The sequence below is a fragment of the Durio zibethinus genome, chromosome 2 (genome assembly GCF_047325235.1).
Source record: "Durio zibethinus cultivar Kanyao isolate XHJ-2024 chromosome 2, ASM4732523v1, whole genome shotgun sequence".
Taxonomy (NCBI): domain Eukaryota; kingdom Viridiplantae; phylum Streptophyta; class Magnoliopsida; order Malvales; family Malvaceae; genus Durio; species Durio zibethinus.
The window spans coordinates 7,300,872-7,313,364 of record NC_143163.1 but is presented as its reverse complement, the minus strand read 5'-3'; the positions used below and the strand labels follow the sequence as shown (position 1 = coordinate 7,313,364).

The following is a 12,493-nucleotide window of genomic DNA, read 5'->3' as shown; positions in this document are numbered from 1 at the left end:
GATATTTTAAAAAATAAAATATATAACTTGTATTTTAAACTTTCAAATAATGTATTATTTCCTTCTAAATTCTACTACTATTAATTTAAATTTCTTATATGGTAAATAATCAATATAATTTTATTATATACATGTTATTTATGAAATAAAAATGTTAAACATTTTATAAAAATATGGCGTGAATATCACTATACAAATAATAATTGATCAATCCCCTAGATAATTTTTAACGTTCAATTAAAAAAATATATATTTTTAGATCCTTTTTATTAAAAAAAAATTTAATGTGTAAATAAATAATTTAATAATATTTATCAAATATCGCATATATAGATTGATAAAGTTAGTGAGATTGAAGTATGGATTAATATAATTTAAAAGTTTAAGGTGTAAATGGTATATTTTATAAAAATATAAGGTGTAAACTGTACATTTTATTTATTTATATACCAATTTATACATTTTAAAAAATTTAAGTATCAAAATTTAATTAACTATTTAAAATTTGTGCAAACACGTGAAAAATATATTTTTTATTTTTATCAAATTTATATGCTTTTTTTATCAATTTTAAACCATATCATGGTTTTATTCATATTAAAAAAAAAATTTAACCATATCATAATTTTACTCATATTATCACACTGTGCTTAAATTTATCACATATAAACAAATTGAGGGAAGTTTATTAAGGCAACAAGCAGCCGGAATTTTCTATGTTAAACTTTCAAACTTGTACTACTTAAGAATGAAAACCGTAAAGCACTCACTAAATTGCAGAATTAAGCGGCATTCAAGCTAATTCATGTTGCCATGATTTACTCCGATGCATCATTACATGTATAGTAGTATTTAATTGAATTTCAGAGTCGTCAACAGCAACACTGCTTTTCAAATGTTAAGCTGAAAAAGCAAATCAATTACGGACACCTTTTAACATAGAATTCCTCTTATGATTAAGAGTACAACATTTGACAAGCGAGCTCTTATGGCAGCATGGCCTATACAGAAACACAACCATGTCCCCAAGGAATGTTAAATTTGAGTCAAAACATTTCAGTGGAAGAAAAATCTCCACATGATTCAAAAATATCCATATGTTAACACTACCTAAATGCTTATCACATTCACAAACGTCAAACCATGATAATATTGAACCATCATCTCATCAATATCTTTGAGAGACAAAAGGGAATCTAAAAAGCGAACCTCAAGCAATTATTAGATTGCGAACTCTGGAACAAAATTTCAATTTGTTAATTTGATATAGTAGCCGCAGACTCCAAAGCAGGCTGATCCTGGTTAAGTGCTTCCCAGTCAAGTTGTCTCAACGCTTCAAACCTTTCTCTCAGTGTCATGAAGCCAGCTTGAGGAGAAACAACACCATGTTTTCCAGCTTTATGGATTAGGATTATACTGGAACCGATATCAGGGCCATGGAGTTTTCCTGTTAGTAACACCCTCAGGGGCATAAAAAGTGATTTCCCCTGCCATGAGTGTTGTAGCAAGGCAAGTCTAAGTTCAGTACCATGCATGGGATTACTATTTCAAGAAGGCCATAAAAGGAAAAATCAAGACCACAAAAAGGCAATGCATAAATTAAAGCCCACCTTGCGCTGCAGAGTTTTGCCAAAGCCCTTTACCCACCTCTGCCAGCCAGCATGGCCCTCTTTCAATGCACCAAGGAGTTCACCACTATCATAGGCAGCTAAGAGGCTGGCAGAAACCTCTGGAAGCTTGTCTTCTACAATAGGTTTACCTTCAGGGCTGCAGAGGATACAGAGTTAAACAACAGAATAATAGAATTTGTTGATGTAACCAAACTCCCACAAATGCTTTGGGCATCTTGTAAGCTATAGTAACAAATGCAGAACATAATTTTGCAGCAGGAAGTCTGAAGATATTATGGCTTTTTCAGATTCTAAACATCCAAAATTCCCAACATTTCTGATAGTATATTCATTTGTTAGCATGAACTCACAAAAACCAATGAACCCACAAAATGGAGAAAACATAATGTTAGAAAGCTGTGTTCTCGGTTTCTGATGGTCCATGTAATATTTCGAAGCATTTTCAGTATTTGGATCCTAAATTAGAAGTTTAGAACATTAGTAATTTCTATACTAAAGGCTTTAACCCCAAGATTATGAGACTGGGAAGAATGAACAAGCACAACCAAAATTGCCATCAAGAAAAGTACCAAAGCCAAAAAATAATACCATAGAGACCAGAATTTAGGGGCAAAAATTCCATAATCACCTTGACAAGGTAGCATGCAAAGGATAAGACAGCAAGTTTGAGAGTGCTGTATCTGAATCTGTTACCAAGTCAATCCCATCCTTAAGCAGCTGAACTGCCTCCTGTTTGGACATATTTACATACCATCATTATCATAATCTATTTGTGCATGATGTTGCACAAATGTAGAATACTTTCAAAATATGTGCTAGAAAGAAACTTACATCTATTAATGGCCCTTCTGATTCTGTGAGAAGACCAGTACTCTTCCAGCGCTCACCAATAAGCTTGGTCAACTCCTCAAAGGGAAGTGCTCTTAAGTGCTGACCATTCATCCACCTTTAGGTTTCATGGGGAAGGAATAAATTAGAAAACTATAGCAAGAGAGCAATATTTAGCAGACAAGAATCAAGAAAGAGATATATTTCAGTATTAGTTCTTCTATTGTCCTACAAGCCTTATGTCATGACAAATTGTAAAATCCATTGTAGTTATCGACAATGATCCCATGTGAATATCTTGATCAAGATTAGAATTTGCATATATCGTACAATTTAAGAAAACAGAGATCATTAAAATATAAGCAAATATAGGAACTTGTAAGACAGTCATGAAATTAGGATATCTTTGGTCTATCTCCCACAGCATGCTATATAAATAACCTGGGCCTGGGTATACTTGCAAAAAGTAACAAAGAATGCAACTTCAAAGTATAGAGAAGTTACCTTAACTTGGTAGATTCAAAAACAGCACCACTTTTGTTCACACGACCAAATGAGAACTTTTCAACTGTGAATTGCATGAAAAAATATTCAATTGATTAATAGGTCAAATTACAATCATCCAGATATTATCAGCCTAAAGTGATCCTGATTTTGCTTTCCTCATTCCTTTTCTCTCCCTCTATCTTTTCACAGAGAGTGGACAAGGGAGGGCAGGCTGTTTAGGACTTAGGAGTAGAGAAGCATATACATTAGAACAAGTCCAAGGAAAAACTAACCAAGTTGCTTAATTGTGAAAAACTCATTTTCAGTTCCATCACCCCAACCTAAAAGTGCCAAGTAATTCACCATTGCCTGAGGCAGATATCCCATCTCTCTGAACTGCAACAGTGTAATTGTTAACACAAAGAATTTTAATCCTCAATTTATTGCCACAAAACAAAGTAGAATGAAGATAACTACCTACCTGACCAACAGAAGTTGCACTTGCACCATGGCGTTTTGACAGTTTACTCCTATCGGGTGCAAGAATCAAAGAAACATGGGCAAAAAAAGGCATTGGGAATCCAAGAGCCTGAGATAAAATAATATTTAAATGCCAAGATATGCTTCCTCTTATTGTTGAAAGCAATCAAAAACTCCAAAAGCCACCAAACTCTTTAAAAAAGAGCTGATGCTTTTTAAGATTACCTTGTATATTAAGGCTTGCCTTAGAGTATTAGGTAAATGCTCTTCCGCTCTAAAATGCCAGTGTATAGAGAGTGTGAGGACAAAGAACCAAAAAAAATAATAATAATAATAAATAAAACAGATATTGGATGCAGTAAAAGGCTAAAACAATTTGACTTCTCTAATTACCTTATAACATGTGAAATAGCCATGGTAGCATCATCAACTGTAACACAAAAGTTGTAAACAGGTTGCCCATTGCTCCTCATTATAACAAAATCTCCAAGTGTATCCAATTTCCAGCTAACCTTCATGACACTATCCAACCAAGTTAGTGCCTGTGTAACTAAATTACAGTTAAGTGTTAAAGGACCACTGAAACTTAAACATAATGAAGCAGCTGAGACAAAAATCCACGGGGTCCCTGCAATGAGAGTCGCCATTTCTGAAACGAAAATGGCGATGAAGCGAAACGCAAAAAGGCTAGGAGAGCAGACTGCTATAAATAGAATCATATAATGACGGTTACAGTCTTGCAGCCGTGCGTTAAGTCCATTTCATGCGAGATGAACGGCTACGATGAATTGAGGGAGTGAATAACAGAATAAAGTAAGGTCAATTTTTACATAAATAAATAAAAGGGGCTGCGGTGATCATGACCGTCCATCTATATAGACTTACCGTCCACGATTCCCCTGCTTTGCTTTAAGTTATGCGAATTCTTGCCACATAATGTAGGACAAAGTGGGACCTGTATTAAAAAACGACGTCGTTGGAACCACGAAATTTTTATATCAGCAGCATCGCTAGCTGATAACAGTTGATGGTTGTACGTGGTGTTTGTTCGGGATGAATCGAAGGATTGCAACGCCAACTACTCCGGCTTGCTTCCTTACTATTGGTAGCATCACCTCTTTACGGTTCGAATTGAACCATAAAGCTATGCTAATCACCATGAAAGACAGAAGCAAGAATCGAAAGCCGCTGCAAAAGGGTAGGAATCTGAGCATCGAAGCAATTCAAGCGGTGCAGGCGTTGAAGCGAGCCAACCGTAACACTTATAACAGTTCATTATCGGAATTGGAGCGCGTCTTTGACTCCAAGTTCCGGCGCTTATTAAAGTTCGATATGATGGCTGTTCTCCGGGAACTCCTCCGCCAAAACGAATGCCTTTTGGCTCTCAAGGTTTGTTGCATTCTTAATTTTGTTTTCCTTTTATTGTAATTCGTAGTCAAATAACTGGAGAAATATGAAATTGAAGTAAAAATTTTGCATCAATTAATCTTAATTTGGAGAATAATGGTTTCACTGATTAAATTTTCTGTTATTGATTGGATTCAATTGGGCTTTAATTATTTACCCTTTGATTTTCATTTGTGTTAATCAGAAACCTAAATTAGTTTAATTGATTATTGTTGTCTAGGTTTTCGACGATATTCGAAAGGAGGTATGGTACAAGCCTCAGGTGTTGTTATATGCTGATATGATTGCAGTGTTTGCCAGCAATGGGTTGTTTAAAGAGGCTGAGCTTGTGTACTCATATTTGAAAACAGAAAGAAGTTTAGATCCTGATATCATGGGTTTCAATGCTCTATTCAATGCTTTGATAAGTTTTAAGCTCACTCACCTTGTGATGGATTGCTATGGGTTGATGAGAGCTGTTGGGTGTGAACCAGATAGATCATCGTTTAGAATACTCATAAATGGTTTGGAATCGATAGGCAAAACGAGTTTTTCAGCAATTTTAAGACAGGATGCTCAGAAATGTTATGGTGAATCTTTGGAGTTCTTGGAGGAGGAAGAAGAGGTTACAGCTCGCTATTAACTGATTTGGTCGGACTATTGATTAATCATTGTTTGTAAGAGGTCTGGAGCCATCTTTCTTGGGACCGTATGTTAAACTAGTTGAATTTAAGATAGAGATTGCTTGCCGGGGTTGTTTTTGTATGTTACCTAGTATCTATAGGTGTTATTTTGGTAGAGTAATCTTATTTGTCTTGGAAATAAGATGCCAATTACTAGCATTTCTCTTTCTGTGAAGTAATACTACCAGTTTTTGCAGATCCCATGTTTTTGCTACTTATCAGTCTATTCTTTAGTTGTTATCCCAGCCTCTCAGCCTCATGAATCAACTTTTGCTTTGTGCTGGTAGAGCCTTGTTGGGATAGGTGCCCTTTGGTGGGCATTCCACATAGCTGATTTCCATATTTTGCGGCTAACTAGCTTACTGCTACTGTGGAAGCAAACTATGCGGTGCAGCATCTAGAAAGACACCCTAAAGCAAGATCAGAGAATTCAAAGTGGGATTTATATAACATTGCTCTTAAATAAGTATTATACATTGCATAGATAATTTGCTCTCTAATGACTATATTATAAAGTGACAAAACTGGGACCTTCTATTCTTGTTTCTTTTACCGTTTTCTTCTACGACTTTTTCTTTTCTTTTGACTATTATGCTGAATCCTTGGCATAACTGGAGATGTTCTCACTTCTCTCTCTAACTCGTTGGTTTTGAACTTGTAGACCTCTTCAACACAGATCTTACATATGATCAGATCTTTATGATTCCAGCAATGGTTCAGAGCCGGAGGTGAAGTTATCTCTGCCATCCATCTTTCCATATATAAAAATCTCAAATATTGTCGCCTTACTTGAACTGTTTTCCTTCATACGTCTGACCAAACTGCCAATTTGCTGGAGCAACACTGTAAGATGCAACTGTCCTGCCAGTACTGGCTGTTACTTCAAAAGAAAGTGGCTGTCCTATAAGATTAATATTGCTCTGCCAGTTTTGTCCCCAGTTCCTTGCCATTGGTATCCACCCCGTTTTCGGGCCTTTAACTTTCACTGCTACTACTTCACCATCCAATCCCACATTGGTAATCAGGACCTGACAGAAGTGAGCACTCCCGCTCATTGTAAATCTTATCCCACCCCTTCTTTCACACTTCACCCTGCACAATGTTTGCAGAAACAGTGATTTCTTTTATGCAAATATATGGAAATTTTCTTAAAACTTGCCAAACGGTTATAGTTTGATATGTTGTACCTCTTATACTGAACTGGCACAATATCTGCTCTTTTCTCTGCAATTTCAGCAAATGCTGCCTCAGACATCTCAAAGTGTTCTTTGGGGAAATTGCACCAGCCACCATAATCTGCTGAAAGCCCATAATTCGGTGGACAGAAATCTGTGGCAGTAAGGATGACTGAGGGGCTTCCTTGGAGACACCACAAAATGTGGTCAACACATCTGAGCTCAAAGCAAGCTCCACAGGTACTCCCTCTGTTGAATAACATGGTACTTAGTCCAGCACTGTACTTCCCATAGCTGGCCTTGTGAAGGTCCCCATAACCACAAGCTCCTTCTGCAAGATCAGACCGGTTCTGTTAGCTGGAATTAATTGTAGCTTTTGGTATCAATTTAGAAAGTTGTTAATATAAAAGCGCATTGTGTGTTTAAAACTTGGGAATGGAAAATTGCAAAAGAAAGTACCTGTGATGATTGATCCGTCCATTTCTTTGGTATATGTTGCAGTAGCTGACTTCCATTGTTCCTCCTTGGAAATGACCTGGGATGTTAGCAGTAGAATCAAATAGATGACGGTAAGTTGAAGGGCACCCATTTGAGATAATGAGGTCTCTCAGAACTTTGAGTTGTGCTTCAATATGGTTCCTTTTTCTTTTTCCCTCTTTATTGGGATTGTTGTGAGAAGAAGGGTAAAGAAAGCCCTTTTCCCTTAGGAAAGGACCTCAACTTCCTTGGTGAGGTGCAGCTAGGTCTGTTGTTAACTTGTAATTGATCTAGGTGGAAACCGCATTCAAAGTACAAAGTTTGAACTTGGGCCAAAAGACAACCAGAGCGATGGAGTCCTTAGTTCACATTGTGGGGTCACTCGACGAGAGCCTGATGGAGGAGGGTATCTTTGTCTACAATGGAAAAGAAGGTATGCTTTATCTTTTCATTTCTTCTCTTTAGTTGGTAATGAGACCGAAAAAGCGCGCGCAGCCTGCAATTTGCGACATAGTTAAGAGAGCAAGGCCAGAAGGGTTTAAGGCTTTGTTATGGTGGCAGACAGGAAAAGCTGAAAGTCTGAGAATAAGATAAACCAGGACTGTTAAGAATCCTAAAACATAGTTTTAAGCGGTTTAGATTTGTTTGTAGCAAACACTCAAAGAAAGTCAAGATACATCCATGGCTCTTCTTTTTAGGAGAGAAAAAAATAAAGAGGGGAGGGATTTGACAGGGAAAAAGGGTTTTGACTGTTGGGAGGCGCTCACCAGTGAAGAACAGTAGCAAACACCATAATCTTATAACTAGCTGTATTATTCAGTATTTTTGCTTGACATCATCAAAGATGAAGGGGAATATAAATATATATTTTTTTGTTTAGGCCAAAACTTTAGTATAAATAAAAAAAAAAAAGTTTGATTCGAAATTAAATTTTTGATTTTTTTTAAGTATTTTTAATCATTAGATTAAAAGTTTGGAACGAAGGAAACATAAATATTGTTTTAGAAAATTGTTAAAAAATGTTAGAAGATATTTGTTAAAAGGATATTTATAAAAAGATTTTTATAATTAATATATTAATTCTTCTTGAATTTAAGAAAAATAATGCATGAAAAAATATTTCTTAAAATAAAAATTTAACGTATATAGATTTAATAAAAGTTAAATAGTATGTTTCATATGTGATATATTTACATAAATTATGATATGATAATTTTTATATTTTATATATGTTTAATACAAAAAAAATATATAATACAAATATACAAATTATTAAATAAATAAGATAATATGAATTAAGCAAAAGAATTAATAAAAACGTTCAAAGAAAAATTCCATAATCAAATAAATTCTTATCATTTTATTTTAATTTTAAAATATTTATTTTTATCGATTGAGCTTTTGTCAAGTAAAATTTGATTAGCCATTAATATTAATTTATATCAAGTTAAAATTTTAATTAAAGTGAAAATAAATATTTAAAAATTGAATATTTAATTGATTTGAAATAAAAAAAATTTAAGATTTGATTAATTATAACAAAATATTAAAAATTGAAATGGTTTTTTTTTTTTTTTTTTTTGAGTTTATTGGCCCTTTAGCCATTATAAATTAGCTCAAGTGGACTCAAGTGGGCCACTGTAAGGCGTGAGCCCTCTACCATTGTTGCCCGAATTGGTTGCCACTTGTTTGAAATGTCATTTAACTTGAATCTATCCATCCGGCTATTACTAAGTTAATAACAGCATTTTGGGATTGGGATTCTTTCATTGAAAAAACTAATAAAAGACCTAAACAAAAGAAAAATGAAATTAGTTGGATCATGCTAAATTATAGCACAACAAATTTCAAATATGTTCCTTCAATTTTGGGATTTATGTTTAGGCTAAGTAGCAAATTATAGCAAATTTTGTCTTTTATGCTTGCTACAACTACCTGGCCCAACCTGGAGAAACCTTCAAACAAAGGTCCATCAGAACCAGTCCGAGCCGCACACAGATATCTCCATGTGAGCAGCAGAGCCTACGTTGTCAGCTCAATGTAGTATCCTGGGTCCCAATTTAACTCGGCTGCACCGAATTTAAGTCGACGGGTGACACTAGAGCAATCTAGTTCTTTCCCCTTTTTCTTTTTTATCCTTCTTGATGATGAAAAAAGGGTGTATCTAATAGTAAAGAAATTATTCTATGTGATTAAATATATCATTATTGTTTAAAAAAAAACTCGAAAAAACAACTTGAATTATATCAACACCATGACAAAAATGTGAGCCTTACGGGCATGGTGTTTATGCTTTAAGTGTCCAAGCATGTTTGTAGTCATACCATACATACTATAATATCCTTCAATGGGACAAAGCAGCTAACAGGGGTGTTGTTCCCTTTGTCACGAATGACTATGGAACTGTAGCCGTTGCAGCTGCCATTGCTGCTGCTGCTGCTGGAGTTTGGCTTGTTGAAGTGATACAAGTTATATGTCGTTTGTTCCAGTGTTCCTTCCCTGTAGACAAACACACTATCATCTTCTTCCATACATCTCCACTTCCTGCTCCGGTCATGACTCCGATGAAGAGGCATTCCCCTGAAGGAAAAAAAAAGGAATCATTATAAACTATTAGTCATAGAAAGGCATTGAGCTCGAAAAACATTAATTAATTTAAAATCCAGGATTTTGCATGAATTTGTCAGTAAAGATGCTTCAGTAAAGCCTGCTAAACTTTATTTTTATATTTGCAAAGATTAAAGATATTTACAAGGGTCACACATGTACTACCTACCTCTATCAGAATAAATTATACTAAAAGATATAGATCAACCTTGCATTCATTTAAATTTATTGAACAAAAAGCACCCTCCAGACCTGTGAGAGCACTCTAATCGAGCTCCAAAACGAACCAAAGGTAAGAAGAAAAGTGGGAAAATATTCTACTAACAAGCATTTTAGGGAGATATGGTGGGATAGCTTTCTAAGATTAATTGCTAAAGATATTCAATCTCAGTTTTTCTCATTTTACTTGCTACAAAGAGATTAAACACATTCCTGCTAGCTAAACAATGGAAGAAAATCAGTAAACCCAAAAGCTTGTTAAGCCTAGCACTTGGACTACATGACTAAGCCAGTAGAAAGTCAAGGAATATCATTGTCAAGAAATATACTGTGAAAAGGGTTTCTCCAAAGACAAAGAGAAGAAACTTAACACAGGTTTTTAGTGTATAATCCCAGTAAGGTCGGAACTTTGGTTGGTAAATACTATGAGAGTAGTTGTCTCAGATATCAAAACTCAAAGTTAAAAACTGAGGCTTACTCGTACTGTTTATCTAATCGCCTCAGCACCTATAATCTTTTCTTTTATCTCTTTGTTAGGTTCTTAGTACAAATTCAAAGGTAGCAACATCATTCAAATGCAATTCCATTTGAAAATGTAATAATTTTTTTGGCTAAAATCATCACAGAGTTTTAAAGTGAATTAAGAATGAATAACAGAAAGCTGTTCACAATAAATAACTGGTTCCAATGCACACAATAAATGTGGAACAAATAATTAATCTTCCTATTTGGACATGACATAGTGATTTTCCAACAAACAGACTTTAAGACAGTAAACGGAACTAATTAATGTTAGTGCCAAAGAAAATAAAATGAATTGCTAGCTTGATTGAAGGAAGAGAAAAAAGAAAATGATCCGTACCTAATGTGAAAGAGTTCAGAAATATCGCACTTCTCGAGATAAAAGTTAAGGGCGTCAAGGAAGGCGCGATAGGTGTAAATGTGGAGCCCATCGATCCTGGGGTAAGGCAACTTCGGTCTAGGGGGCTCCGTCATAGGCAGTTCACCTGCCGTGGAACCCAAGCAAGACGAAGACTTGGACCGCCAGGAAACCACAGGAGGCGACGCCGCGTAAACGTACTCCTTCCAGACGAGCGGAGAACTTCCCTGGTCTGGCGGGAGTCCGACGAAGCCCATGGTAGCCATGATGGGCTCGAGCTCGTCGTGCGTCATGAGGGGTTTGAAGGTTTTGGTGTACCAAAGCGCCAGCTTTCTCATGCAAAGTATCATGCAATCCTCCATTGTTGTGGGGTTCTGAGAGAGGAATGGAAAAGGGATTGCCCAGGAAAAAAAAGGTTTGGTTTTGTTTGTAAAGGTAAGGGAATAGGGAGATCGATTGTAGGGATCCAAAGTGTTGATTTTGGAGGGTGGATTTGAAATGGCTTCTTTATTTATTTGACACCTTACTTGACATCTATTTACTCCCATTACCAATCACATTAAAATCAAATATGGTCAAACTCAATTATCAAAATCCGCTTTTATGTCCCCCCTTTTTTTTAAAAATTTTTAGTGCACAAATTATTAATAAAATTGTCTGTAAATTCTCATACTTAATACAAAGTTTAGAAGTAAAAACTTTTTATTAGAGTAATTAATATTAAATTTTTATTAATTTTCACAAGCATACCATTGAAAATATAACTTTAATAGAAAGTTTATGAAATTATGCTAGAAATAAAATTTTAACTCAAATTATATTAGAAATTAGATAATGTGTATATAGTTGTATTAAAAGATTTGGATCTAGTTGACCCAACACTTTTGTGACTTAATACCCATGAAAGTTCTTAAAGAAAATATTTAGCAATATAATATTTATGTCTTTTATCTTAAAATAATTTATGAATTATTATTTTATATATACAAAATTTAAACGTTTTATAAATGAATTAAAGTATTAACATATGTTCTTATTTTTAGTATACGTTATTATTTTTTTAAAATATATCTTGAAGATTGTGTCTACCTTTTATCTGTGGTAGAATTTAAAATTTTTATCAGATAAATTTTCTTAAGTAGTTAATCTCGTTTTTTCTAAAGAAATTTAAAATTGTTAATGTTCCAATATGTTTTTATTTTGTTGCTTGCTTTTTACCATGACATTTACTTTTTCACCTTTACCGACTAGGTAATGGTATTAACAAATAATTCAAAATTTATTTTTTATATTTGAGGAATAATTTAAAATCGATACATCAAATTATACATATATTTCATGTATTAATATATTCAATTTATACTCTTTCTAACTTATAAAAATTGTCTTAATTCTAATTTTAATTTTTTTTAATATTTGATAAAATTAAATTTTACATAAATACGTATTTGAAAATTAGTTTGCTTACATTTAAAATATATGTATTTTAAAATTTTTAATTAATAATGATTTTATAAAGCACTATGTTAACCTTAAATTGATTAAAAGTTTTAATTTGACAAAACAAAAATTGACCTAATTTGAATTAAATTTTCTTAATCTTAAATTGAATATTTTTTCAGCCTTCTATCTTGTCCAAAT

The 12,493-nt window shown here is 34.1% G+C and overlaps 4 protein-coding genes across 7 annotated transcripts; 1 reads left to right on the top strand and 3 right to left on the bottom strand.

Annotated features, from left to right (window-relative positions):
- Nucleotides 1-929: 929 nt before the first annotated feature.
- Nucleotides 930-3,530, bottom strand: LOC111308083 (glutamate--tRNA ligase, chloroplastic/mitochondrial-like). Its single transcript, XM_022906423.2, has 7 exons — nt 3,427-3,530; nt 3,239-3,341; nt 2,964-3,027; nt 2,463-2,577; nt 2,260-2,360; nt 1,611-1,767; nt 930-1,487 (listed from the first exon to the last, which is right to left on the bottom strand). The coding sequence occupies exons 1-7, from the start codon at nt 3,517-3,519 to the stop codon at nt 1,257-1,259; spliced, it is 864 nt and encodes a 287-aa protein (XP_022762158.2). The 5' UTR covers nt 3,520-3,530; the 3' UTR covers nt 930-1,256.
- Nucleotides 3,531-4,451: 921 nt separating this feature from the next.
- Nucleotides 4,452-7,160, top strand: LOC111309159 (vacuolar sorting protein 9 domain protein). 4 transcript variants are annotated; one of them, XR_002692371.2, is made up of 4 exons: nt 4,452-4,814; nt 5,053-5,495; nt 6,156-6,222; nt 6,731-7,160. XR_002692371.2 is itself a non-coding variant. In XM_022908089.2 (3 exons), the coding sequence occupies exons 1-2, from the start codon at nt 4,479-4,481 to the stop codon at nt 5,452-5,454; spliced, it is 738 nt and encodes a 245-aa protein (XP_022763824.2). In that variant the 5' UTR covers nt 4,452-4,478; the 3' UTR covers nt 5,455-5,495; nt 6,731-7,160. The 4 variants fall into 4 exon arrangements, 2 of the variants coding, with proteins under 2 accessions (XP_022763824.2, XP_022763822.2); XR_016330579.1 differs by having other exon boundaries at nt 6,156-6,531; XM_022908089.2 differs by lacking the exon at nt 6,156-6,222.
- On the bottom strand, nt 6,280-7,262 carry EXPA20 (expansin A20). The gene is made up of 3 exons (XM_022908086.2): nt 7,129-7,262; nt 6,682-7,000; nt 6,280-6,586 (listed from the first exon to the last, which is right to left on the bottom strand). The coding sequence occupies exons 1-3, from the start codon at nt 7,256-7,258 to the stop codon at nt 6,280-6,282; spliced, it is 756 nt and encodes a 251-aa protein (XP_022763821.2). The 5' UTR covers nt 7,259-7,262.
- Nucleotides 7,263-9,307: 2,045 nt separating this feature from the next.
- LOC111308375 (uncharacterized) lies at nt 9,308-11,417 on the bottom strand. Its single transcript, XM_022906698.2, has 2 exons — nt 10,835-11,417; nt 9,308-9,726 (listed from the first exon to the last, which is right to left on the bottom strand). The coding sequence occupies exons 1-2, from the start codon at nt 11,398-11,400 to the stop codon at nt 9,465-9,467; spliced, it is 828 nt and encodes a 275-aa protein (XP_022762433.2). The 5' UTR covers nt 11,401-11,417; the 3' UTR covers nt 9,308-9,464.
- Nucleotides 11,418-12,493: the final 1,076 nt, after the last annotated feature.

Coding starts and splice junctions, on each gene's coding strand:
- LOC111308083 (XM_022906423.2), bottom strand. CDS start 3,519: ATGCCTTTTTTTGCCCATGTTTCTTTGATTCTTGCACCCGATAGGAGT. Junction 2,578..2,963: donor TTTGAATCTACCAAGTTAAG/GTAACTTCTCTA, acceptor TGAAACCTAAAG/GTGGATGAATGGTCAGCACT. Junction 2,361..2,462: donor CAGAAGGGCCATTAATAGAT/GTAAGTTTCTTT, acceptor ATGTCCAAACAG/GAGGCAGTTCAGCTGCTTAA.
- LOC111309159 (XM_022908089.2), top strand. CDS start 4,479: ATGAATCGAAGGATTGCAACGCCAACTACTCCGGCTTGCTTCCTTACT. Junction 4,815..5,052: donor AATGCCTTTTGGCTCTCAAG/GTTTGTTGCATT, acceptor ATTGTTGTCTAG/GTTTTCGACGATATTCGAAA.
- EXPA20 (XM_022908086.2), bottom strand. CDS start 7,258: ATGGGTGCCCTTCAACTTACCGTCATCTATTTGATTCTACTGCTAACA. Junction 7,001..7,128: donor GGACGGATCAATCATCACAG/GTACTTTCTTTT, acceptor CTGATCTTGCAG/AAGGAGCTTGTGGTTATGGG. Junction 6,587..6,681: donor GTGCCAGTTCAGTATAAGAG/GTACAACATATC, acceptor AACATTGTGCAG/GGTGAAGTGTGAAAGAAGGG.
- LOC111308375 (XM_022906698.2), bottom strand. CDS start 11,400: ATGGGAGTAAATAGATGTCAAGTAAGGTGTCAAATAAATAAAGAAGCC. Junction 9,727..10,834: donor TCTGAACTCTTTCACATTAG/GTACGGATCATT, acceptor TTTTTCCTTCAG/GGGAATGCCTCTTCATCGGA.